Source organism: Scyliorhinus canicula, chromosome 17 (genome assembly GCF_902713615.1).
Source record: "Scyliorhinus canicula chromosome 17, sScyCan1.1, whole genome shotgun sequence".
NCBI classification, from domain to species: Eukaryota; Metazoa; Chordata; class Chondrichthyes; order Carcharhiniformes; family Scyliorhinidae; genus Scyliorhinus; species Scyliorhinus canicula.
In genome coordinates this window covers 88,990,988-89,018,475 of record NC_052162.1, presented here as the reverse complement: position 1 = coordinate 89,018,475, position 27,488 = coordinate 88,990,988, and the positions used below count along the sequence as shown (strand labels likewise).

At 47.1% G+C, this 27,488-nt stretch overlaps 1 protein-coding gene across 6 annotated transcripts in view; it reads right to left on the bottom strand.

Annotated features, from left to right (window-relative positions):
- Positions 1-27,488, bottom strand: part of si:ch211-26b3.4 (connector enhancer of kinase suppressor of ras 2) — an 824,630-nt gene that overhangs the window by 86,108 nt on the left and 711,034 nt on the right. For all 6 annotated transcript variants that reach the window (XR_005457712.1, XR_005457711.1, XM_038775303.1 and 3 more), the window contains 2 exons: positions 5,896-5,944; positions 2,544-2,716 (listed from right to left, as the gene is read on the bottom strand). Coding sequence is in view for 4 of the 6 variants with exons in the window: in XM_038775303.1 (XP_038631231.1) it covers positions 2,544-2,716; positions 5,896-5,944 (222 nt within the window). In the remaining 2 variants the exon portion in view is untranslated. The remainder of the gene's footprint in view (positions 1-2,543; positions 2,717-5,895; positions 5,945-27,488) is intronic.

Genomic DNA, 27,488 nt, shown 5'->3' with positions numbered 1-27,488 from the left:
GGTCATTCTAAATTCTCCCTCTGTGTAACCAAACAGGCGGCGAAACATGGCGACTAGGAGCTTTTCACAGTAACTTCATTGCAGCGTTAATGTAAGGCTACTTGTGACAAGTAAAGATATCGCGGCGCCGGTTGGGGTATGATCCGACTCTCCAGCCTGGGCTGGCACGGGCTGGCGGGCTGATTCTCCGGGCCGGATGGACCGAGAGGCCGTCAATAAAAAGCCGTCCCGCCGGCGCCATTCTAACCTGATGTGGGCTGGCGGGACCGGGTGCCGCCTGTGGGGAGGGAGGGGTGGTCCGACCCCGGGGGTGGGCCTCTGTAGTGGCCTGGCCCACAATCGGGGAACACCAATCGGCGGGCCAGCCTCTCTGCCCCTCCCAGCCTCCTTTCCTCCGCGCTGGCTCCTGAAGCCCTGGCTCCTGACGTCACCACCGGCGCATGCGAAATGTGGGTTTCTCTTCTGCTTCCGCCATGGCGGGAGAGAAAGAGTGCACCCAGGGCACTGGCCAGGAGTCTGAGCGGGGGGGCCCCGGGGGGAGGCGGGAGGCGATCTGGGGCGATCGGACCCCGGGGGCCCGCTCGCGCCGCTGATCCCGCCGTCACCAGAGGTGGTTCAAACCTCGGCGGCGGGAGAGGCCTCCCAGCGGCGGGACTTCGGCCCATAGCGGGCCGGAGAATCGCCGCAGGGGCCTCGCCGATCGGAGTGGCGTGATTCCCGCCTCCGCCACTTCCCGGGTGGCGGAGAATCTCTGCCACGGCGGGGGCCGGATTTTCGGCGGCCCCACGCGATTCTCCGACCCTGCTGGGGGTCGGAGAATTTCGCCCCTTATTTCCCAACTGCTTTGACTCTCTGCTCCATTCACTGGCAATGCCTTTAATTGTCTTTCTTTCCGGGGACTGCATGTAGACCCAGAAATGGCCACTATTGTCTTCAGCCGCTGTAGGGACTGCAGAGTTGCTGGTCAATCATTTTGCTCTTGAGGATGGGCCTTCTTGTCCATGAGGGGCAGAAGCTCCACTCTTTAGTAATTAAGGCCACCTCCAGCATATTATTACAGCAGGGCAGCTAGATTTAAAGTGGGCTAGGTGCTGACTGATCCGTCAACTGTGGCGGGCGGGTGCGATGAGTTAATTCATCCCCCCCACCCTTACAATTCATCCACAATGTTTCAGGTCAATGACCTTTCATCACAATTGTTCTGACCAGAGGTCATAGAGCTAAACACTGGGGCACAGCTTTAATCAAATACAAGAATGGGTTTGGGTCAGCTGAGTGTTAAATATCCCACCCACCCATTTCTGGCTGTAATTTAGGCTGGGAAATGGTGGTCGGCCGACCCACTCCAAGATTGCAGACTGGTCGTGTAAAGATGATAATAAGTCTGTGAGCCCTGGGAACATGGCGGCAATTTTCAGGCTCTTACACGTACTTTCTGGATTCAGCATGCCTGCTTGAGCAAATAATGCAATCAGGCACCCTCCAACCCCATTCTTATGAGGCCTCTGAAATTCTGTGACCCCCCACCCCAGCCGAGGCCTCCAAAACCTCCATCCGACGTGTCTGGCCCACTCCCACCAGGCCTCTGATTTCCCCGACAATAATCTCCCACCATTAAGGCTTCTGGTCCGCCCCTCACGTCCAACACTAGGATTGGCACCTGACTGACCTCTATAACCAACCCCCACCACCACAATCAACCAATCGTGTGGAGCCTTGGGTCAGGTTTCTGACAATGGTTCCGAAGCATGCATCAGACGTGTGCAAACAAAGAGATCAATCTCTCTGCTGCTCACCAATTGAATCATAGAATTTACAGTGCAGAAGGAGGCCATTCGGCCCATCGAGTCTGCACCGGCTCTTGGAAAGAGTACCCTATCCAAGCCTACACCTCCCAGCTATCCATACAACCCAGTAGACCCTCCCAACACAACTAGGGGCTTTTCACCTTAACTTCATTGAAGCCTACTTGTGACAATAAACGATTTTCACTTTCACTTTCACATTAAGGGCAATTTTGGACACTAAGGGGCAATTTAGCATGGCCAATCCACCTAACCTGTACATCTTTGGACTGTGGGAGGAAACCTGAGCACCCGTAGGAAAGCCACACACACACACGGGGAGAACATGCAGACTCCGCACAGACAGTGACCCAAGCCGGGAATCGAACCCGGGACCTTGGAGCTGTGAAGCAATTGTGCTAACCACTTTGCTACCGTGCTGGCCCAATTGAAATGGAGAAGGCAACACTGGCACAAGTTATCGCACTCAGAACTCATGTGTCTTTGGGAGAGTAAGGAAACAATGATTATATGTCAGGACCCAAGTTCAAAGAGATGCACAGAGTCCAAAGTATTTGGTCCATATTTTACTGCTATTCTATCATTCTTTTTAAGAGCAACAGAAAGTTGGGAGAATGTAGCCACCTTTGACTGTCAGGAAATAACTTTATTTTATTCAACTTCTTTGCATAGAGACTTTGAATTTTTTCCCCCTCTCTCTTGGGTAACAGAAAGCAAAGGAAGGAGTATTTCCCTTACGTTTTGGTTTGTGTACCAGTAGAGTGAAGCTTCCTTCAGAATGAACCAATATTTTTTCCACTTCTGAGTGAAGTATCCTTTGGCGTCTTTCTTCTTCCACAGCCAGCCCTCACAGTCACCATGGCCTAAGTCCTTACAGGAAATCCGCCTCCTGCTACCACCGGTTAGAGAACCTGATGTGGGGGGGGGGGAAACAAAATGTTCAACCACATATGAAAAGAACGTATGCAACATCAGGATGTCCCTTTAACATGCACATGAATTCAGCACCACCACCACGGAGGGCCAGAGCAGTGGCCTGATGGAGTACGACCTAGCCTCTCTATGATTGTGGCTTTAAATTCTAGTGGGCCTGACAAATATGACCTGTTCGCTGCGCAGGCCTCTGACATAGCAGCTGCTGCCAACCCAACCGGATTCAATTGTATCCACGTTTGACTGATTGCACATCAATCCGGGTTCAAATTCATCTCAAACTTCACCGACCACCTGAACAGATAAGCCAGGAAGAGATGGGAAGCTGGTAAATGTAGGGGGACAGGGTGATTAACGGAATGAATTCTACAGGACAGACTCCACCATTTGCAAATGCAATAAAATGGTGGGCAAAAGAACATCCAAGTACGTCACGCACTCATCACTAATATGGGCAGCAGACCTTTCAAGGCGAATGTTGCCTTAGTTTATGAGGCTTAGCTGGTCTGCTCTGTGGTAATAAATTAAAGCTATTATTGATTTCCTATATTCTTTCAGGAAAGGTGGGAGTAAATGGCAAACGCATTTGAATCAACAACAATCCTCATCACTGTTAAAAGGGATCGTGTGACCTACCTAAATCTACACATTAAAGGACGACATTCAGGCTTGAAACAAATGAGCTACTTTCAGGTTGAAACATGACTACTGTCGGGTAGGTTTGCCAGAGATGGATATTTTGACATTTAATACCAATGTTTGTCACTTTCACATATCCCAATGAAATTTCACAAATTTTGACAAAACCGTCTACATTTGGAAGTTTATAATGAATTTTGACCAGTGGACAAATGAGAATTAAATATGAAAATGTTGATTCCCTTAGCACAGGTACAAATTATTGTAAGGATGTCAATAGTAATGATGTCACAAATCGTGAAAGCCAGCATATGGAGACAAAAAGCTATTAAAGAGGCTAATGACTTGTTAGTCTTTATCACGAGGGGAGCATATACTCTTATCTGGATTACAGTAGAAACTCAGGAAAGGTACGTTTGCCTTGGAGAGGGGGCAGCGCCGATTCACGAGAATTACACTGGGGATTTGGAGGGTTAATTTATCAGGACAAATTGCATAAACTTTGGTTGTGTTCCCCTGAATATAGGAAACTGAGGGTGAACTAATTGGTACATTTAAAATAATTTAATAGTGTGGATACTGAGAAACTATTTCATTCGGTGGGAATCAAGAGCTATTTTATTAACATAAAATCATTTATGAGCAAATCCATGAAGTAAATTTTTTTTAACACAAGAAGACTGTTGAAATGTTGAATTGTCTGCCTTAAAAGGCTGTGGATACTGTGCCAAATGGAGCTTCTCAAGACTGAGATCTATCGATTGATGCTTTGTTTTAAGAATCTCCCAGCCCGTAAGGCTATACTGATTTATTTTTGAATGGATGAAAACCAATTTGAATTGCTAGTCACCTGCCTAAATGGCAAATGATTGGAGTGCTATATATTGTGCAGTGGGACTGTGGACAGGTTAGCTGTTGACGGTTATGGCTGCTGCCTGGGAAATGTTGTACAAAATAGATTGTGGCTCGGGGCAGAGGAAAGGGAGTTCAGTCGTGCAGTCGGGAACAGCTGGTTTAAGCAGTGGGCTTGTCTGTATGTTTTAAAGATGTGCTGGTTTGTAATCCCAGTGCACTCTTATCATTCAACTTGTGTCTGGCTACATGCAAGGCAGATCAAAAATGATAGCAATTTAATTAATAGCATTCTCCAAGATTGCATTCTAAACACACCTTGCAGAAAAAAAAACAATATGTGAAGAGAAGATGTATCCTTTAAAGGCTGAAAGATTAGCAAATGTAAGTTACATTTGAACTTTGCACTAGATGACAGCTAGTTCAATAAAAGCTTAAAGAATGCAATGCAACGCAGGCACAACTGTTCTTCTGAAACGGATCGAAAATGCAATACATTTCAGACATATTGGATCATTCAACAGACAAGGCCATTCAGCCTATTGTCTCATGTGAGGTCATTCCCACTCCCCACAGTCCTGCACATTTTACCTTTCGAGTATTTATCCAATCCCTTTTGAAAGTTAATATTGAATCTGCTTTTATTTCCATTGTACATCACAACAGCTCATATAACACATAACGCTGCATATAACACATTCTACTCAATTTCCCATGGTGCTTTAGCTGTATTTTAAATCTGCGTCCTCTGGCTACAAACCCTGCTCCCTGTGGAAACTTTCTCTGCCCTTGGGACAATAATCCCAACTTCTCTAGGCTCTCCACATAACGAGTGGCATGTTCGTGGCACAGTGGTTGGCACTGCTGTCTCACAGGGACTCGGATTCAATTCCGATCTTGGGCGACTGTGCTGTTTGCACTCCCCCCCACCCCTGTCTGTGTGTGTTTCCTCCCATTTCCTCCCACAGTCCAAAGATGTGCAGGTGAGGTGGATTGGTCATGCAAAATTGCCCCTTAGTGTCCAGAGGTTAGGTGGGGTTACAGGGATAGGGTGGGGGTGGGAGAGTGGGCATTGGTAGGCTGCTCTTTAGAGCGTTGACGCAGACTCATTGGGCTGAATAATAATCATTATTACTATCACAAGTATACTGCAATGAAGTTACTGTGAAATGTGCCTAGCCGTCACATTCCGGCGCCTGTCCGGGTACACACAGGGAGAATTCAGAATGTCCAAGTTACAAGTCTTTCGGGACTTGTGAGAGGAAACTGGAGCGATCGGAGGAAACCCACGCAAACACACGGAGAACGTGCAGACTCCACACAGTGACCCAAAACAGGAATCAACCTGGGACCCTGGAGCTGTGAAGCAACAGTGCCAAGCATTGTGCCCTGCACTGTAGGGACTTTATGATAATAACCCTGGTATCATTCTTGTAAATGTCCTCCAGGTTTGGCATCCTTCCTGAAGTGCAATGGCCCGAACTGGGCCTAACGTTCCAGCTGAGGACGAACCAGTGATTATGACGTGTCACCTACTTGCTTTATTCCTCAATGCCTCTATTTATAAAACCAAAAATACGCTGTCTGCTTTTTAAAACAATCTTATCAACTTGCCCTGCTACCTTCAATGATTTAATTTAAATGGACAAACTTGTATGTTTCTTACCTTTGGGTCTCTTTTTGGTTTTTGACCTCAGAGAGGCATAATGAAAAGACTGTAAAAAGCAAACAAACAGGATAACTAAACATTTATGGCCAGTACACTGATGCTTTGTACATAACATAAAATATAATGAAAAAGGGTATTAATCGTCAAGTTTGTAAAATAAGCTATTTGGTTTATTTTCTGTCTTATAATTTGTCCATCACATGAATGATGAATGCTGGTGCTTCTCAGTGCTGGTACCATCGTGATTACTGTTGAGAACCAGTCGTGTTCAAGATGTGACTGCACGCTGGAGGGACCTGTGCAAAGCTGACAGTGACGTCTGCGAAGCCTTCATCGGTACTACATGAGGAATGCTACTGGGGAATTGAGCACAGAACAGCAAAATACACAAACATCTGTACAATCCCTAAAGTCAACAATCAGTAATAATACATCCCTCTAAAGTCACTCCAAAAAGTAACAGAAGAGAAACGGAGAAACTAGTCATGATTCTGTTTGCAGGCACTTACGAGACAGTTTACTCTTGGGCTAGATTTTCTACCTATTGAGTTTGAACGTGATATGTCCATCTCCCTTATATGTTGCTGTCAAGTAGAACTTAAAGGGCTAAGAGGGGAAATTGGAACAATAGGAGCAGGCCATTCAGCCCTTTGAGGCTGCTCCATCATTCAACTAGATCATGGCTCATCCCAACTTCAACTCTGTCCACCTGCCTTTAATCAATATTTCTTCACACCGTTACCTCATAAAAATCTACCAATCTCAGATTCAAAATTTCCAATTGACCTGGCCCCAGCACCCACAACCTTTTGGAGAGGGCAAGTTCCAGAGTTCCACGAGCCTTTTTGAGAAAACGTCCTTCCAGATTTTACTTTTGAGTAGCTAGGAGTTAATTTTAAGACTGAGCCATCTTGTTGCATCCCTCCCCCCCCCCCCCCCACCGCCACCAGCAGATTAAACAGCTTCGCCGAATCTACCCTACCAAATCCCTTTTAACATTTTAAATACCACAATCTGTTCACCCAATCTTTCTGTTTGTGGGGTGTTCAGGTGTGTGTCTGACTTGTGGGTGCATGATCTTCCCTTCGTTAAAATAGGCAGAAAATGGAGGATCTGTAAATGGGCCTCCTGCTTGAATTCCTTATATGTGGCCCTGGCTCAACACTTCTTCATCAGCTGCACTAAAGGCAAGCATTTTTCCCCTCCCAGTGATTGTATGAAAACATTTTTATGTTTTGACAACTGAAGTTAGGGAACACAAACTGCGTCAGAGCATGTCACAGGAATATTAGTGCAACACTTTCATGTGACATCGAATGAAGTGGCATTTGAACTATTTGTTCTTTCAATAAGGATATTCCTGGATTGTCACCCTCAAGGCGGGTAGGAGAAATAAGGAAAATTTCCAGCTCAGCCCATTGCCATGGGAGAGAGTGCCCGGCAAGATAGGAACTTCATTCCTGGGGGCCGGATGTGAGCTGGTGTTGGTCCAGCCGATCTGGGAAGAAGTTTGGAGGAGCCACAGGACCTGCCGGGTGCCAAAGTGGGTAGTACTAATGGCCCGCCTCAATGACATAGAACTTTGTCCCAGTGAAGAAAAACCACAAAGACTGACCTTCCTTCACCTCCAAACACTCCCCCTGCCCCGTCAATGCCACCTCATGTCTCGCACCCACCTCCTCAGATTTCTCATGTCCCTTAAGCCAGCCTGTGCCTTTCCACCCACCTCCTATGTCCCTTCATGCTCCCTATGCCAACTTCTGCCTTTCCACCCAACTCCTGAGGCTCCTAATGCCCACCATGCCAATATCTGCCCTTCCACCACAGGACCCTCATGTCCCTATGCCAGGCTCAGGAACTTCCATGTCCACTGACATAATGTACACTTTGTACAACCAATGAGTACCCCAGTGCTATATGTGAAAAGAGTCTTTGAAAAATATATAATCAATTTCTCTAATGAAAAAAGTCTGCATGGCAAGCTAATTAGTTGTCAATCATCCAGGCCCTTTGAATTTTCAAACACCACAGACACTTGAAACCACATAAGCGATCAACAAATTTTGTGAAACTGACCAAACGAAATTAGATAGCATAAATTGTCTGTCAAACAATGTTTCCTCTGGAGTACAAATGGTCTGTTCTTCCAATAGATGTTTGAGCTCTTATGCAAGTGTACAAGAATGGGGTCGGGAATCCCGGAATCGAGACCTACCCGCCATTTTAAAAAGGCTGACTGAGAAAATCCAGGCCACTGTCAAAAGTTAAAAAATTGCTACTTTGCACACAACCATAAACTTACATGGGGTAAAATTGCACTTTGTTTGAAATGGGCTCCTGGTGAATCGGCAGCCAGTTTTGCATTGCTTCATTTACCACTGAATGCTGTGTAAAATGGGCTGCCAGTTTGCGAAAAGCCCGTTTTGCTCAATTACCATCAGCTAATTACGTCCCCATAATTCCTATCGTTCCGTGCTTGGTGGGCGACCCTTCTTTTCACATTTTGATTTGAAACTTTAAAATTTCCGTTTCTCTTTTATTTTTAGGCTGTGTTCCTACGAGGAGCGGCCCTTTTAATTCATCACTGAGTTGATTTCTATTCTTGTATTCAGTTGATTAACCCTAAAATACTAATTCCTATCATTAGCAGCTGAAAACAGGAAAGAAACAAAGTAATTCCAGTATTATATATTCATTTTCAGCCTGCTGTGCTAATACACTGAAATAAATATTTGATGCCTAGGAAGATGCAGGGTTTTAGGCAGTGCAGTGCAGACACAATAGGATAAATTGTCTCCATCTGTGCAGTAATCTTCTTTGGCAATTCTATAGTGTATCGATTAGAGAGAGATCTTTCCACTTGTGGGTAAACCAAACAAGGGGCTATAAATATAAGATAGTCGCTAAAAAACCCACAAAGAAATAGCCAGAAGGTGGTTAGGATATGAAACTTGTTACCACGAGGAATAGTTCAGACATATAGCAGAGATAATTTAAGTGAAATCTACTTAAGTTCATAAAGGGGAGAGGAATAGAGGGTCTGCCAATTGGATTTGATGAAGTAGGATGAGAGGGAGTTTGTGTGGAACTCTGTTGATCTGTGCTGTAAATTCTATGACTAAATCTATTTCGAGAATATGTATGTTTCAAAGAACTACTGGCAATGAATTACTGCAATTAATAACAAGCCGTACAATACACTCGGAAATGCAAAATTGAGGCATGATTTATTCCACGAACAGTACATTCTCCACATTATGTAAGTATCACAAGGCAACAGATCGGGACCTTTTCGAACCATCTATGAGCAGTGTACATCATAAATAATAAATAAGGAGCCTGTGTGTGAGGTATATCACACAGCCAGTCTTGAATAATCCTTTGATCAAATGGTCTCCAGACAGCTTGTTGTGCTTTCTGTCTTGTCACATAAAGGCCATCTAAAAACAACATGCTGTATTGATTGCATTTGAATGGAATTCATGAATATTATTCAGAAAGACCAACCTTAATCAAATAGCACCGTAGGAAAGAGAAACCTTCCGCAATATTACAACCCTTCAGCATCATCCATGCAAGATAATGGCACTCATTATCAATATGGACATTTCCTGCATTTTATACCAGTGACTGCACGTCAAAAATACTTTGTTGGCTGTCAAGTGCTTTGGATATCCTGAGGTTGTGGAAGGTGCGCCATGAATGCCGGCCTTTCCTTTCGACAAGGAAGACAGTGTGGAGATTATTCTATTGTTCTCTTGGCACAGGGAGTCTGCACCGCAGGACATATGCTTCTGTCAAACTGTCAAGCTGAACTCAATTGTGAAAATTGGAAAGTCTCAATAGCAGCGAGGTTACATAAACTCCCTCCAAATATGTCAAGTGTGGCAAGTATATTCTCGTGTCAGAAACCAAACTCATCAAGATAGATACATTTTGTGGTTACGACAGCAGGTCAAAGGTTGGACATTCTGTTTTGAGAGGTCCATCTCCCGACTCCCCAAAGCCTGTCCACCATCCAGTCATCCAGACTCAAAACGTTGGCTCTGTTCTCTCTCCAAAGATACGGTCAGACCCGCTGAGATTTTCCAGCATTTTCTGCTGTGTTTCGGATTCCAGCATCCACAGCAGTTTGCTTTTAACTGTCCACCATCTACAGGGCACTAGTAAGGAATGTACCGGAACACTTGCCTGGATGAGTGCAACAACTCCAGAAGCACAAAACCATCCAGGATTAAATAGTCTGCTTTCTTATGCATCCCATGCATTACCATAAACATCCATTCTCTACAACACCAGCGTGTACTGTTCACAGGATGCACAGCAGCAACTCACCAAAGTTCCTTTGACAACACCTCCCAAACCAGTAAAATCCACCAGCTGGAGATTCATGCAAATCCTATGCAGGGGAACACCATCATCTTCAAATTCTCTTCCACGTCATATACCATTAAAACTTGGATATATATCACAGTTCCTTCTTGGTCGTCTGGTCAAAATGCTATCGAGTAGAACTGTGGGAGTACCTTCACCAGATGGGACAGCAGTGCCCCAGGAACAAGTCCTCATACCATCTTCTTCTCAAGGACATCTATGAATGGACGTTAAATGCTGGTTTTCGCAGCAATGCTCATATTCTGAAAATGAATGAAAAGAAAACGTGCACGCAATGCAATGGACACGATCCAACGGCCACACTGCACCCGAAAAGCAGCTCATAACAAGGACCACTATTCATCTAAACATCCTATCAATCACCATGAGATGTTTTTATTTGTGGTCATTGGGTTGCAAATAGTTTCTGCCATATGACACCAGGGACTACCAAATCTAATGCGTCAAACAGTGACTGTTTCTGCAGGAAAGTGCAGCAATTAGCATTGTGGTCATTGACTGTGAAGTCACACCACACTGGAGTGGGTTTATTCCTGACTAATTAATCCTATCATTATGTTTCTTATTCGACTGACAGTGGAGCAGTCAGAAATTGAACCTGATAATCTCAAAAAGGATATGCATCACTTTATAATTTATTTTTAAAAACACACACCAAATGTGTCTCTTCTGGTGATTTAATGCATTATTTACTACAGAAACCTTTATCCATAGGAGGCAAAACAAGTCATCAATCAAATGCACTGTGGGAGCTTTCAATATTAAACCGAACTCGGTCACTTTAAAGATACTTAGCTGTCCTTTTAACATTAACTGAGAAAGTGTAACATACTACATCTGGTTACTGCATTTTGCAGCATTTTCAAGATCCACAAATAGTTAGCATTAGCTAAGGAAAGCACAAAGTACATAAGAAGACATTTTGTAGGGAGCTACAGCACTGCAAACACTTGGCAGAATTAAACAAAATTGCTTCAAAATCTTCAGTTTTCTGCTGGAGATAATTTTTTCAAAATCCCCAATTGTGGGAGTAATGTGGTACATGGAAGTTCTGATGCCCAAGGGGTTCCTCTTGAGGTTGTCACTGGAGGTTATTGGAAATGATGGGAAATTAAAAAGGGCTCCTCAGTCGCAGGAGTGAGTTTTGAAGGCGTGTTGGCCGTAACTCCCAAACCGCAGGGAACCCCAGGAAACCATTCTTTCTAGATTAGCAATATTTCCTCTTCCAACAAAGTGCGTTTATCTAGCGCCTTCAAATCAGATAAACATCCCAAGGTGGTTAACAAGGTCATTATTGATCAAAACATTTCTGACGCTAAGCCACAGAAGGAGGTATCAGGCCAGATGATGAAAAACATTGTCAAGGAGTTAGTTTTAACGAGCATCTTAGAGGAGGAGAGAGTTGAGAGGCAGGTTCGGAAAGGGGAATCCAGATCTAAAAGTCAAGGCAGCTGAATGGACAGCTCTTGAAGGATCGATTAAAATGGAGGGTGCACATGAGGCAAAAGGAGCACAGAGATTTTGAAAGCTTTTGAAGGATGTTACAGAGATGGGGAGGGGAGAATCAATAGAAAAGGTCAATAAAGTCACAGGATAAGCACAAGAAGAAGCTGTTTAAGGATTTTGAAGCAATTTTGTTTAATTCTGCCAAGTGTTTACAGTGCTGTAGCTCCCTACAAAATGTCTTCTTATGTACTGAGGCATATGTGCCACAGTGGATCCATTAACCCCCAAGATAGATATCACCGTTCAGTTTACCCTACCCATGATGGATAGACAACAATAGAAACCTACTGTCAGAGGCCCCAGTGATGTAGAGTCCTGATAATATTCCGGCAATAGTACTGAAGACTTGTGCTCCAGAACTTGCTGCACCCCTAGCCAAGATGCTCCTGTGGCAGCACGGTAGCATTGTGGGGCAGCACGGTAGCATTGTGGATAGCACAATCGCTTCACAGCTCCAGGGTCCCAGGTTCGATTCCAGCTTGGGTCACTGTCTGTGCGGAGTCTGCACATCCTCCCCGTGTGTGCGTGGGTTTCCTCCGGGTGCTCCGGTTTCCTCCCACAGTCCAAAGATGTGCAGGTTAGGTGGATTGGCCATGATAAATTGCCCTTAGTGTCCAAAATTGCCCTTAGTGTTGGGTGGGGTTACTGGGTTATGGGGATAGGGTGGAGGTGTTAACCTTGGGTAAGGGTGCTCTTTCCAGGAGCCGGTGCAGACTCGATAGACCGAGTGGCCTCCTTCTGCACTGTAAATTCTATGTACACAAGAAACAGGACAAATCCAACCCAGCCAATTACCACCCTATCAGTCTATTCTCCATCATCAGCAAAGTGATGGAAGGAGTCATCAACAGTGCTATCAAGCGGCACTTACTCAGCAATAACCTGCTCACGGACGCTCAGTTTGGGTTCCTCCAAGGTCACTCAGCTCCTGACCTCATTACAGCCTTCGTTCAAACATGGACAAAAGAGCTGAATGGCAGAGATGAGGTGAGAGTGACTGCCCTTGACATCAAGGCAGCATTTGACCAGTATGACCAGAGTTGAGCCCTTTCAATCTGCTCAACTCCAGCAGATCACTGCAGGAGTTCCTCAGGGTAGTGTCCTCGGCCCAACCATCTTCAGCCGCTTCATCAATGACCTGCCTTCCATAATAAGGTCAGAAGTGGGGATGTTTGGGATGACTGCACAATGTTCAACACCATTCGCGACTTCTCATATGATGAAGCAGTCCGTGTCCAAATGCAGCAAGACCTGGACAATATCCAGGCTTGGACTGACAAGTGGCAAGTTACATTCGCACCACACAAGTGTCAGGCAATGACCATATCCTACAAGAGAGGATCTAACCATCGCCCCCTACCATTCAATGGCATGACCATCGCTGAATCCTCCACAATCAACATCCTGGGGGTTACTACTGATCAGAAACTGAACTGGACTAGCCACATTAATACTGTGGCTACCAGAGCAGGTCAAAGGTTCGGAATCCTATGGCAAGTAACTCACATCCTACCACCCCCCCCCCCCCCCCAGCAAAGCCTGTCAACCATTTACAAGGCACAAGTCAGGTGTGTAATGGAATACTCTCCACTTGCCTGGATGAGTGCGGCTCCAACAGCTCTCAAGAAGCTCAACATCATCCAGGCCAAAGCAGCCAGCTTGATTGCTCCTCCTTCCACAAACATTCAAACCCTCCACCACCGACGAACAGTGGCAGCCGTGTGTACCATCTACAAGGTGCACTGTAGTAACTCACCAAGATTCCATCGACAGCACCTTCCAATCCCACAACCACTACCATCTAGAAGGACAAGAGCAGCAGATACCTGGGAATCCCACCACCTGGAGGTTCCCCTCCAAGTCACTCACCACCCTGACTTGGAAATATATCACCGTTCCTTCTCTGTCACTGGGACAAAATCCTGGAACTCCCTCCCTAATAGCACAGTGGGTGTACCTACACCTGAAGGACTGCATCTGTTCAGGAAGGTAACTCACCACCACCTTCAGAAGGACAACTAGGGATGGGCAATAAATACTGGCCTAACCAGCGATGCCCACATCCCGTAAATTAATTTTTTTTAAAGGGAGGGGACAACCAAATGGGAAGCCAGAGGCGACTGATGGTGTGAGAACACTGACCGAGGCCGGTCATGCAATGGAAGGGCACCTGAGATGTGAGTGATTGGTAGCCATGGATAAGGTGTAGGATTGGCTACTTCCAGGACCAGGAGGCCAATGGGTCATGGCAGGTACTGCAGTTAAGTAGCTGTGATACCAACCTGACTGTCTCTCTCTCTCTCATCCCTCGTGTCCGACCAAGAGCTATCAGTATGGAGCCAGTGGAGCTGGCAATTCTGCTTATTATAGCGCTGGAGGAGCACAGACTCCTGCAGCAATGAGCAGCTGCATCCAGAGAACACCCAGTGTCAGGAGAGAGGGCCCTCCGGGCAGGCTGAAGGGCCAGAAGTCACACCAGTTGAAGGGGGGGCTGAAGGCAAAGAAGGAGACTGAGGGTATACAGGACCCATGCGTCCTTCATTGGGCTGTCAGACAAAATGTGCCACAGGAGACTCCACCTCACCCAGGAGACAGTGCGGTACTTGTGTCACATTCTTTCCAACTTGGTGCCGCATGGAGAAGGAGGTCATCCACTCGCTATTGCTGTGAAGGCCACTTCAGCCATCAGATTCTATGCAACAGGTTCATCCCAGGGCTCCAGGTGGGGGGGGAGAGCCTGTGTGGCATTTCCCAGTCAACCATCCAGTCATGGATACACTCTGTGCAATGATCATCATTTATTTTAACTTGGGCCAGGCCCAACAAGATGAGAGGGCTACTGGATTCGCACAATAACTGGTCTGCCACAGGTGCAGGGGGCAATTGATGACAACCATGCCGCTTTACACAGCCTTTGGCATCAGGGAGACCCCTCCATCAACAGGAGGGGCTTCCATTACCTCAATGTCCAGCTGGTTTGTGACCACCAGATGAGGTTCATGCACATGGGTGTATGTTTACCAGGAAGCGTGCATGACAGCTTCATCCTTGGGCAATCGTAAACCCCAGGAATGTTTGAGGACAGTAGGGATGGCTTGTTGGGGATGAAGAATACCCGTTGAGGTCTTGTCTGATGACGCGTGCGGATGCCTGAGACCGAAGCAAAGGCCCAACACAACGAGGTTCACAGCGCCACCTGGTTGAGCGGTGCATTGGCCTCCTCAAGATGCGCTTCTGCTGCCTTGACAGGACTGGCAGGACTCGACAGTATAGTCTCCAGAGGGTGCCCCGCATTGTGGTAATCTGCTGTAACCTACATAACCTGGCTCAGCAGCAGGTGACAACTTCACTAATGTAGACTCAGAGGTGTGGAATGCCTCCTCAGCTGAGGAATAAATCTAGGAGGGAATAGTAGAAGAGGCCAAGGAGGAGCCGGAGGATGGAGGCCAGGCGAGGGCAAGAGTTTGCTTCGGCAGGAGTACCAGGGATGGCCTCATTGCTTCCCGCTATGGGACGAACAGCCCGACAGCTCAACAAGCAACACCTCCCTCCCCCCCCCCCCCCAGACCGTCGCGCTCCTTCTGCGACCATGGAAGGAGGGTCATCAGGGTGCTGAGCCTGGGGAGTCCTTGTACCTGCTGATCAGTCAGTGCAGGAGGGTGATGAAGATTCGCAGTGAGGAAAGCTTTGTGATGCTCCTCAGCTTTGCTTGCGACTGATTCCTGTCTGTATGTCTGTTACCAGCACTCTGACTCCCCGGCTCATGTGCAAGTGAGGTTCGGCCCGAGACCCCTTTGTCCCTTCGCTCTGGAGAGGGATTAGAGGCGATGATCTAAGGCTCACTTATTAATGTGTGTCTTTTCAGGATGTAATTAACTTTTACTTTGGGTTAGCTTAACTGCTGCTTGACATTGAGGATATGTGAGAAGAGCTGTGTCCAGATGGGGAGAAGTGCTTTCCCACTGGGAGGAAGGTTAATGAGAGATTGGCCTTAAGGTTGCGATGGGCAAGAGTTTTTAATATAGTGACATGTGCATTTGTGATATTTGATCATAATCCTAACTGTGCCTAACATCACTGTGCCCACTTTGTGCCCATACAATTCCTCTCACTATGACTAGGTTATTCCCAAGAGGCGGCCTTCTGCCTTTCACATCCGATTGCCTGATATGCCCTTGGCGGGCGTCCTCTGGAGGCCCCGGTCTACCTTTCGGTGGCATTGGTGACCCCTGCCTGCTGAACCTGATATGTGCCGGTCACAAGGGGAGATTCAGATTGGTTGATCACTCCCAGGTTCTCCTGGTTTAAAGGCCCCACAGATGTACTCCAGTGGTTCCTCTTCCCTCTGGGTGCTCATGAGCCCTGGGCTACTCCATGGGATGGAGGGGCAGCTAGAGCGAGATCCAGAGGTAATTTGGTGCTTCGAAACAGAAGGCCACTTCCAGAGGGAAGGGCTTTCCCTTGTTCTTAGTTTTAACTGGAAGCCAGAAGAGACTTTTGTGTTGATGAGACCATTGTAGCCAGGGCCGGCTCAAGGCACCGGCAACTCGGGCAGTCGCCCGGGGCGCCATGTGCTAGGGGGCGCCTGACTCGGGTCCCGCGCATGCGCAGTTGGGCCGGTGCCAACCAGCGCATGCGCGGTGGCCGCCCTCCCCCGCTGTGGCCGCCCTCCCCTGCTGTGGCCGCCCTCCCCCGCTGTGGCCGCCCTCCCCCGCTGTGGCCGCCCTCCCCCGCTGTGGCCGCCCTCCCCCGCTGTGGCCGCCCTCCCCCATGGGAATGGGACAGTTCAGCGCCGACGTTTCAGCGCTGCCGTTTCAGCGCCTGGACGTTTTAGCGTCAAAAATTTCAGCGCTGCCGTTTCAGCGCCAAAAATTTCAGCTGGCCAGCGCTCATTCATTCACAGGTCACTTTACAAACGCAACAAGATTAACAGGGGAGCCAAAAGGTCTGCTTAAATGTCATGTCTGAAGCTTTTAAAATTTGCTTCTCTTTAAACATGGGGATAAAAATCCCATGCTCTTTAAACATAGGGGAGAAAAAGCTGAAACTGTCAGTGAGAGTTTTGAAAAACCCTCCGTTGAACTACATGTCATCTGGTGTAGGTTAGAAAACAATTTACCATCTGCTCATGCGGTTTCAATAATCAATAATCACACCCCCAAGGACTATTATTATGACTGCATCCGCTCCTTTCATTCTTTTCGTCTCTCTTGAGGGTGTTATTTCTAATCATGGTGCACTCTGTTGGTCGGGTTAGTTTCCCGGGGTCCCCCTGGCTGGGGCTGGAGTGATTATCCTTTTCCTCTTAATATGAATGGGGACAGTACATTTTCCCTGCTGGGACGGGAGAGGTTTAGATTTGGATGGGGTGCAGGTCCAATGATATGGCCAGTATCCTGTTGTCCCTGGGTACTTGGATGTTCCTTCTGGAGGATGCTTATGAGGGGCAGTTCCCTAAGGGAACTCCCCTCGGGTCCACCCCCCCCCGCCCTCCCCTCGGGTCCGCCCCCCCCCCCGCAGGTCCGCCCCCCCCCCCCGCCCTCCCCTCGGGTCCGCCCCCTCCCCCCGCCCTCCCCTCGGGTCCGCACCCCCCCGCCCTCCCCTCGGGTCCGCCCCCCCCGCCCTCCCCTCGGGTCCGCCCCCCCCCGCCCTCCCCTCGGATCCGCCCCCCCCCTCCCCTCCCCTCGGGTCCGCCCCCCCCCTCCCCTCCGGTCCGCCCCCCCCCCCTCGGGTCCGCCCCCCCCCTCGGGTCCGCCCCCCCCCTCGGGTCCGCCCCCCCCTCGGGTCCGCCCCCCCCTCCCCCAGGCCCCGCCCCCCCCTCCCCAAGGGCGCCGAAGTTCAGCTTGCCCGGGGCGCCAGCAACCCTAGGGCCGGCGCTGAAGCCTCTGGTAGCACAGTGGTTAGCGCTGTTGCCTCACAGTGCCAGGGTCCCAGGTTCAATTCCCGGCTTAGGTCACCGTCTGAACGTTCTCCCCGTGTCTGCGTGGGTTCTCTCTGAGTGCTCTGGTTTCCTCGCACAAGTCTCGAAAGACATGCTGTTAGGTGAATTGGACATTCTGAATTTTCCCTCAGTGTACCCAAACATGCACCTTAGTGTGGCGACTAGGGAATTTTCACAGTAACTTCATTGCAGTGTTAATGTAAGCCTACTTGTGAAACTAAAAAAGATTATTATTATTATATTATCATGTGGGGGGTGTTGCCTTGCTGTGACCATTGGGAGGGGGTTAAGCTATGATCGGGGGTCATCTTGTTATGATCAGGGTTGGTCTTGCTGTGACTGAGAGTCTTGCTCTGACTGAGGGTCTCGCAATGATCAGGGAAGGGTCTTTCTGAGATCAGTAAAGTGGTCTTGCTGTTACTGGGGGTTTGAATATTCTTACTGCGATCCAGGGATATCTTGCTCTGATTGAAGATCTTGCAGTGATTGAGTGTCTTACTGCTTTCGGAATGGGGGGGGGGGGGGGGGATAGGTGTCTTGCAATCGTGAAAGTGGAAAGGGAGACCCAAGACATCTTTGGGAAGCCCACAGTATCACCTCTGCCCAAAAGAATACCTGAAAATTAAATATTAATGACCAGAATGCAGCTACAGGCAGGTTTGACTGACAGAGGAAACAACAGTACTCCCCATGTGCCCAGCACCTCCCCTCGCTTGACTCACCCCTTGCTCGACACACCACCTCTCTCTCAGCAAGCAAAGCACCCCAACTGATTCACTCCATTGCTCAACATACCTCCTCGCCAGGCACAAACTTCTCCCCCAGAAAACCACCTCACCTGGCTCTCCCTCGCTCGCCGTACCCTCTCGCCTGGCAAACCCCCTCGCCTGGCATGGCACCGCTCTTACCCAGGCCTTTGGTCGACATTGTAGATCAAGTCCTGGTTAAATCATCACATCTGAGTTGCATGTTTAAACCAGGACCCCACTGAATTCCTTTATTCTGCCCACCTATTTAAAACAGTGGATTAACATAGGATCACGTTAGCGGCAAGTGAGGGAAGGTCAATCCCGTTGTTTTAAGTGCTCGCTCCGCCAGATGGTGGCATTTACAGTCGGTGCCTGGGTTTGTCTATTATGCTTAAAACAGCTGGGTTGTTGCACCCGCCTCTCTGGGATTGCAATGCAGGCAATGATTGGACTCCCCGCTTTCGAACATGTTTCCCTATCCTACAAACTGTCTGACAGTTTACTTCAATCCTGGAGAATCATTATCATTCCCCCAGTAACTCATTTTGACAGAGAAAACTAAGCTGCTCAATCGACCGTTCGGTTGTTGTCGTTTGATTGCAAAATAATTAATGCTGTGGCTTTTGTTTTTGTTGTGTTCAGAGAATGGCAGTTTGGCAATGTGTAATTAATGCTCATTGTTGTGCTGATTCAGTGTAAGGACACTAGATTAAATACACCGTTAATTACAGTTTATTATAATAGATAATTTCTCATCGATGGTAGGAAGGACTACAATCTCTCCAGGGAAGGAGATGGGACTAAACATTAACAAATCTTAAATGGTGTGAAACTGAACCTCCCTATTTTGGATAAGCTCAATTGAATAACTAAACAATGTTATGATAGTACACCATGAGATCAGTTCTGCTGAGTTTGCCCTGATACAGGTCTCTCAGTTGTTCTAATGCCATCATCTTCTATGGTATGATGTGTGACGATTATATTTATCTGGTATCCAGGTGCTACCAATGAAAATCTATTCAAAAGCTACTATGCATCTACCTTCTGTGGTAATACAATTGAAATATGTATTAATTCGAAACAAAATCCTATCTGATGAATGTCATATTGAACTTAGCATGTATGTATAATTTTTTTTTAAAAATCTGCTTGCAGAAGAATTGGCCTCAGGAATTGGAATGCTTTCTCCACACCTTCCTGGGAAAGTCTACAAATCACCGGTACAAAGCAAGCTTTCATCCTGTTAAATTGATTCATGAAAAAACCCAGCATCTTAAGGCACAGTAGGCCACAATAAATTGGTGGCCTCATGCATAAGAAAAAGAATTGGCCCAGTAATTCTTACCCACACTTGACTGTTAAACTTGGTTAATAGAGCTGCCTGATTGCACACATTTCCATCGAGACCCTCCTACATGAGATTGAAAAAGTAAGAATGGAAATGTATTTCTAAGCTGCCAGGCTGGGGAGTGATTTTCTTGAATCCTATTACTGTATAGTGTTGCGTTCTGGTGCTTGGCCGGTAGGAATCATGCAATATTTACGTGGGTTAGATCAGTGTTTTTCAAACTTTTTTTCCTGGGACCCATTTTTACCAACTAGCCAACCTTCGCGACCCATGCCGGCCGACCTTCGCGCCCTACGCTGGCCAACCTTCGCAACCCACCATTTTCTTTTACCATGTTTGCTGCTGACAAAATGGAGGAAATGCAATCGCGCCCAAAGCACGTGATGACAATGTTCGGGGGCCGTGACCTGCCCTCTGCCTCCCTCAGGCAGGAAGATTACATAGAATTTTAAAAAAAAATTCTGCCTCTCCGATTGCGCAAATTCGCGGTCTTCAGTCGCAGCAGCCGACTTCTTTATTCAATTTTTATTTATTTTTTGTAAATTGTAACAATGTTGTTGCACGGCATGTTTAATCAAAGAGACCAAAGCCTATGTAATCATCAGACTCTTCAGATTCTTCCTGTTTCTTCTCTTCCTTTTTCTCTTCAGCAGCAACAGGGGCAGCAGTGGAAACACTACAGCAGCTGGGGCGCAGTTACCAGCACTAACATTGTAGATAAGGCTATTGACATCAATATTAGCCAATGCCTTGGCAAACAGACTAGGCCAGAAAGGCTCAATGGTTACACCAGCTGTCTTAATCAGGGCATTGCGTTTGTCTTCGGTGGCAGTGACCTCATCGGCATGCTGGATGAGCGCACTGTAGATACAGGGGAGTTCCGAGGTGGAGACCATGGTGCTGGATCTCTGCGGGTGGGTCTGATGGTGCTGGTCGCTGGGGGGAAACTCTGCCTTAGCTCCATTCAGAAGAACCGAGCACCTCTGAACTGGGCAGAGCGAGAAGCAGCCGGCTTTAAGCTATGCCGGCTGCGAGCGGCCTTTTTACCATCTAAAAAAAATGCAGCTGCACTGTGCATGCGTGCCCGTTGATCGGTGCGCACGCGCAAAACTCTGCACATGCGCACCGATGAGTGGGATAGCACATGCAGTGTGGCCGCATTTTTTTTATATGGTAAAAAGGCCGCTTGCAGCTGGCATAATTAAAAGCCGGCTGCTGCGGCTGTTGGGTGCGAATTTGCGCAATCGGGAGCGACGCGACTGACGGCTCCGCGACATTCCGACACGCGCCCCCGACTTTGAAGATCACTGGGTTAGATAAACATGAGAGAATTATCAAAAAACTACTAACTATTATAAATAGTCCGAGCTGCTACAAATACGACTATCCACTACGACGACTATCTCCAGACTGCCTGAGGTAACAGAGCCATGTGGTTGTTCTCTACTGCCGCCTGCTGTTTGGAGATCATATGCATTACTATTTACATGATTGCTTATGCATATTATCACATACCTTTTCCTTTGGAAATGTATAATATTTACATACATTATTTCAATCTACTATACAATACACATGATATGCACAATGCTTTTGATTATTTACATGTTTACAGTCCATCACAAATTCAATCTGTCTGGCTTTCTTCTGTGTCTTGTCAACCTTCTAAGCATTGGTTGAACTTGTGAGTTTGCTTGATTTTTAACTGTTGTAGAAGATGGTTCTTGCTGTGTTTGTGTTCTGCACACTTTCTGCTTGTTCTGTTTCTGTATGCTGAGCTTGCGTTTGTAGTTGTCCTTAAATTGCTTTCAATGTCATCCTGCGATTTTAAAACAAAGGGTTGCCTAACCTTCTTGGCAGCCCTGCACGGCCGGCGCGGGTCTGCGCATACGCGCGACAGCCACAGCGGGCCTGCGCGGAACGAGGTAGGCCTCCCTCCAGATCGCGGTGCCCGACGATCGGAAGCCCCCAATCGCAGGTCTGGACCCCGTGGAGAACTTCATCATCATATGTTGGTGACATCTCATTTAGATTTTTCTTCACTATCGCCACCAGTGGTCTATGGTCAGTTTCCACTAAGAATGTCGGTAGGCCATGCACATACTCATGGAATATGATTAATCCATTTATCAAGCCCAAGAATTCTTTGTCTATTTGAGCATATCTGTACTCTGAGTTAGTCATTGACCTTGAAGCATAGGTAATTGGAAGCCAATTGTCATCATTGTCTTGCTGCAATAACACTGCTCCCAACCTATCTTTCGACGCATCTGTCGATTTTTTTGTCTTCTTTGTTGGGTCAAAAAATTTTAGCACTGGAGTTGCTGTCAATGCATCTTGTAATATTTGCCACTCCTGCTCATGTCTGTTAGACCACTAGAAAATAGCATCTTTCTTGATGGTTTTTCTCAAGTATGGCGGGCTGGATTCTCCAATAATGGGGCTATGTCCCCACTCCAGCGTAAACATTAAGTTGCAATGAAAAGCCCCCAGTCGCCACATTCTGGCGCCTGTTCAGGTACAAGGAGGGAGAATTTAGAATGTCCAAATGACCTAACATTTGGGACTTGTGGGAGGAAACTGGAGCACCCGGAGGAAACCCACGCAGACACGGGGAAAACGTACAGACTCCGCACAGACAGTGACCCAAGCCAGGAATCGAACCTGGGACCCTGGTGCTGTGAAGCAACAGTGATTGATGGCCAGTATATTGTTTCCATATTAATTTCACTCTGGACCTTCCTTAAGAAAGTCTTGAGCGATTCTCCCATCTGCAGGGGGCTGGCAGGGCCCCGGAGTGCTTCTCGCAGCTCTGGCTGTGGATAGGTGCCCCACACTTCCGCTCGGGAGTCCGCAGCGGCCGCCGCGTGCGACATGGCGAACCTGCACTGCGGAGTGACAGCAAAAATGTAGGCCCCCCCTCGAGATTGCGCACACACGCAGGTCCATGATGCCTGACCACTCCCTTGGTAATTCTTGAGGCCGCCCCCCCTCCCCCGGTGATCGATCCCCCCACCAGGGCATCCGCAGATGGCCGGTAGGTGGTTAGAACCAAGCCGTCGGGAACTCGGCTGCTTTAGTGCGGAGAATCACGGGGGCGAAGGGGGGCCATCTGTCAATGGTCCCCTATCCGTGCTGCCTAGTTGCCGCCCGAGGTGACCATGAATCGCGGGAGTGGCGCCGGTCAAAATTTCGAGTTTGATGACCATTCTCTACCCCTGCGCTGAACACGATTGCGGAGTGGAGGCTCGGAGAATCCAGCCCGTCATTTTTGCTGTGAGATTAGGAATAAATTTTCCGACGATATCTAGCATCCTGAGGACTCCTTTTTTGTCTGTTGGACATGGCATGTTCCATTACCCTGTGGAAAATTTCAGATGCTGAAATAATACCAAATGGCATTCTGAGAAAACAGTATTACCCAAATGGAGTGTTAAAAGTGCACAGCTTTGTGCTTTCCTCATCCAAATTGAGTTGCCAAAAACCCTGTCATGCATTTAGTTTGCTAAAGCATGTTGCTTCTGACATCTCACACATGATTTCTTCTCTTTTCAGAGTAGGATAATGCTCTCTTTTGATGCTTAAATTGAGATCTTTGGGAACCCAGCAGATTCTCAGGTTATTATTTGTTTTTTAACGCAGACCATAGAGTTCACCCAATCCATTGCTTTAATTTGTTCCAGCACCCCCAGATTTGTCATTCTCTCGAGCTCAATTTTTAGTTGTTCCTTTAATGGAGCTGGTACTCACCTTGGTGCGTGTATAACTGGTTTCACATTCTCTTTTAACTCTTTTTGGGAAGTGAACGGCAAAGTTCAAAATCCTTGAAATATTTCAGGAAATTCTTTCAGGATTGAATCCACTGATGTACTTTATGTGGTTACAGCACAGTATGCACTGTGGACTCTTTTACCTAATTCGAGTGCTTCACATGCTTCCACTAATGATTCATGCTCAGCCTCTACAATGGAAAACTTCACTTTATGAACCTTATTCTTTACGCTGACCTCTAGTTCGCCTACTCTCAGAGTATTAATTCTTTTACCGTTGAAATCCTTCAACAATACTGTTTTATTTAAAACGTGTGGTTTAATTTTCATTTCTTGCTTATCCGACAAACTTATAAGATTGGTTATCACTCCCGTGTCGAGTTTAACATTAATTAATGTTTAATTAATCATCAGAGGAACTGTCCAGTTATCTCTTTCAACACTTGCATTTGCATCGCTAGCAGTGCAAATTTGCTTTAAAGCCTTTTCTTCTTGCATGCCGTGACAAGGCTTATCTTCACTGCATGTCATATTTATGAAAAATGTGTCTTCGAGATTTATCTCATCGATTACATTAATTGATTTTGGTAGCTCCGATTTTTTTATTTGAGAAACAAAGTTATCCAAGAGCTACTACAAATATGCATATCCACTACAACGACTATCTCCAGACTCCCTGAGGTAACATAGCCAAGTTATTGTTCTCTACTGCCACCTGCTGATTGGAGGTCATGTACATTACCATTTACATGATTGCTTCTGCATATCACCACATATCGATGTACGGACTTTCTGTGAACAAACTAATGCTCTGTTAGGTTCTAAAGAGTGATCAAGGACAGCTTATCTTTGCTCCCAATATATTAAAAAAGTGTTTAAGGAAATCCGAAAAAGTCTCAAATTCTAAAAGCCCAACGTGTTTAATTATAAACAAGGCTTGTAGCTTCTTGCTTGTAGAATATTAATAATTGAAGTGATTAAGGTGATTAAAATGAGATGAGAGGGCAGATAAGAGAAACGGTTTCCTCTGGGGGGGGGGGGGGGGGGGGGGGAGGTGTCCCGCCCCCCCCCCCCCCCTGAAAAAAGTGTTTTTAAAGCTACAGGTCAATTGAAAATTTCAAAACTTGAGACTGCTAGAATTTTGTTCGGAATGAATATTAAGGGATATGGAACCAAGATGGGTAAGTGGAACCAAGAGACAGTTCAGCCGTGATCTAAATTAATAGAGATCCTGATTCTACAATTCCTGCCCCTTTTCCCCACTCCAGCTCACTCCCTCTAACTTGCCCCCCCACCACACACTCCCCCCCCCCCCACACACACTCGCCAAATTCGTCCAGCTTTCCCAACTCTGCGCTGAATCCTCCCACTCCCTACCCCGGTTCCTTAGTACCAATATCGGAAACAGCTTTGGATGAAAAGAAAAAAATCTTCTAATTCCAGCAAGTGATATTTGCAGCATTGGTTGGACTGAGGAGTTAATGGAGTTGGGGGGGGGGGGGAAACGAGGAGGCTAGTCGGAGGAATGGCGGGTGCCAGGCTGCTGGGGGCAGAGAAGGGTGTTGCGGAGAGGAGCCGAGTGGTGTGAAACAGGCAAGAGGAGTCGGGGGCGTGGTGGGTTGCAAACCTGGAGTTAATAATGAGGGACAGACACCAACAATCTTTTAGAAACCGATGTACCAGTATTTAAAAGTTTGTGACAGTTTTTATAATGTCCTAACTGTACAAAAACATTAAAAATCATTCAAAGCAATTACCTATCAATGAGCTGAAGATTGTCCTGAAGGAGGCCTATCTTCAGCGCATGATGTGACCAGGGAGAATGGAATTGCTGGAAAGGCGCCAACATTGGAAGCCTTCCCTTTTTGTCCCAAGCCTTTTCAAAAAAGAAGATAACATTTTTCACGGCAGCGAATGGACAAAGACAAGTACGAATCTTCTGGAGTGGTCGGCGGAGAAGGAGGAAACTCTGGGACACAGTACTCATTTCGGATCAACGGCTTTCATTGTAGAAAGTGAAGTGAACTATTACAGAAACACTTCCAGTAGATTGCTGGCATGTGCCTCAAGAAATATAATGGGCCAAGAATTGCAGCCAGGTGATATCACCAAGACCCTAACCAGTGGACCATGACTATGTTCTTGACGGTAAGATACAAGTTTCAGCTGTACCACAAAGGCCAGGTGACAACCAGGGACCAGATATCAAGGATGACTCTTTGCTCTTCCTGTTGCTGATGCCCCATTAAAGGCTCGATCTACAAACCAGCAAAAACTTAGAACTATCAGCAGAGTTTGCAATTGGAGCAACCTTCTCCTGGAACACCACCATTAGAATGAATGGCCATGCGAGGTGAGACTGATTTCCCAAAGTCAAATCTGAAAATCCAATCCTAATCCTGAAGATCATGTGAGCTTCATCAGATTGGAAAGGACTTCGCTTCATTACCTCTGTACCATTGGGTATTAAGAATGTGTCCTCAGTTGGTCACCAACAGCACCCTGTAAACCTGAGTATCTACCCCGCATCTCCACACTCTTATAAAAATTGATCTGTGTATGTGATGCTAACCCACTGGAGGGTTTGAAGGTGGAGGGGGCATGTTACATCCAGTGGGCAGTCTGCCCGCTGCTTACCTACCCCCACCACATGGTTCAGGCCCAGCACTGGGCCAATTGAAACCATTAAATGGGCAATTAATTTCCATTTAAGAACCTCATGCTGCGGCCGGCATTCAGCTGTACCGCAAGCACAAATATGGTGTGCATGATCAATAAGGAGATTTATTTATTTATAGAAATTTATTTTATTATTTCTTTTACAATTAAGGGACAATTTAGCGTGGCCAATCCACCTACTCTGCGCAACTTTTAAGTTGTGGGGGTGAGACCCACGCAGACACGGGGAGAATGTGCAAACTCCACAAGGACAATGACCTGGGGCCAGGATCGAACCCGGGTCCTCATCGCCGTGAGGCAGCAGCACTAATCACTGCACCACCGTGCTGCCCAATAAGGCGATGTACTGATTAATATAAAGAATAGGGGTTATGGGGAGAAGGCAGGAGAATAGGGATGAGGTTAATATCAGCCAAGATTGAATGGTGGAGCAGTTTCGATGGGCCAAATGGTCTAACTCTGCTCCTATATCTTATGAACTGGTAGCACACACCCAAGCGACCAGCTGGCAGGTTGGTGGTGAGCAGAGTGGATCCTTCCTTAACTGGCCCCGAGTCGATCAGAGGGCCCCCACAACGTTTAACCCTCACCTAGGTTGCCATTCCTCCAATGGCCTCACAAACCGCGGTCCCCACCCACTGTGCTGACCCCTCCACTGTGCTGACCCCTACAAAGTTCCGATTCATCGCAGCTCGTCGACTCATCGTTTGAGGACATTACTGGCAATGGGCAGTGTCATAATATATATTAATATATCATGGTGCAGACACACACTAATGGACACACACAGGGACCAATCAACATGTACAAACACCGCAGCCAATCACCAGTTAGAATACACACACTATGAAAGCAGAGGGCACCACGGTTCCCGCTCATTCTGGGTGCTGCCTCTGAGTGTAACAGGAACTCATCCAGCCCAGCACAGACTTACAACACGTGCTGAGAGAATCAACTGGTTCGGACAAGGCTTAGGTCTCTAGTTCAAGTTAGCATTATTTAGACCCACAGTCGTCGTGTGTTAATTAGTTAGCAGTAGTTAATAAAATTGAGTTGAACCTTCATCTGTGTTGGAAGTGTCTGTTCATCTCTCAAGCCTACACAAGCCAACACACCAGGCAGCAAGGGCCGACAATGGGGAGGCAGTGGCGTTGTGGTATTGTCACCGGACCAGTAATGCAGAGACACTGGGTAATGCT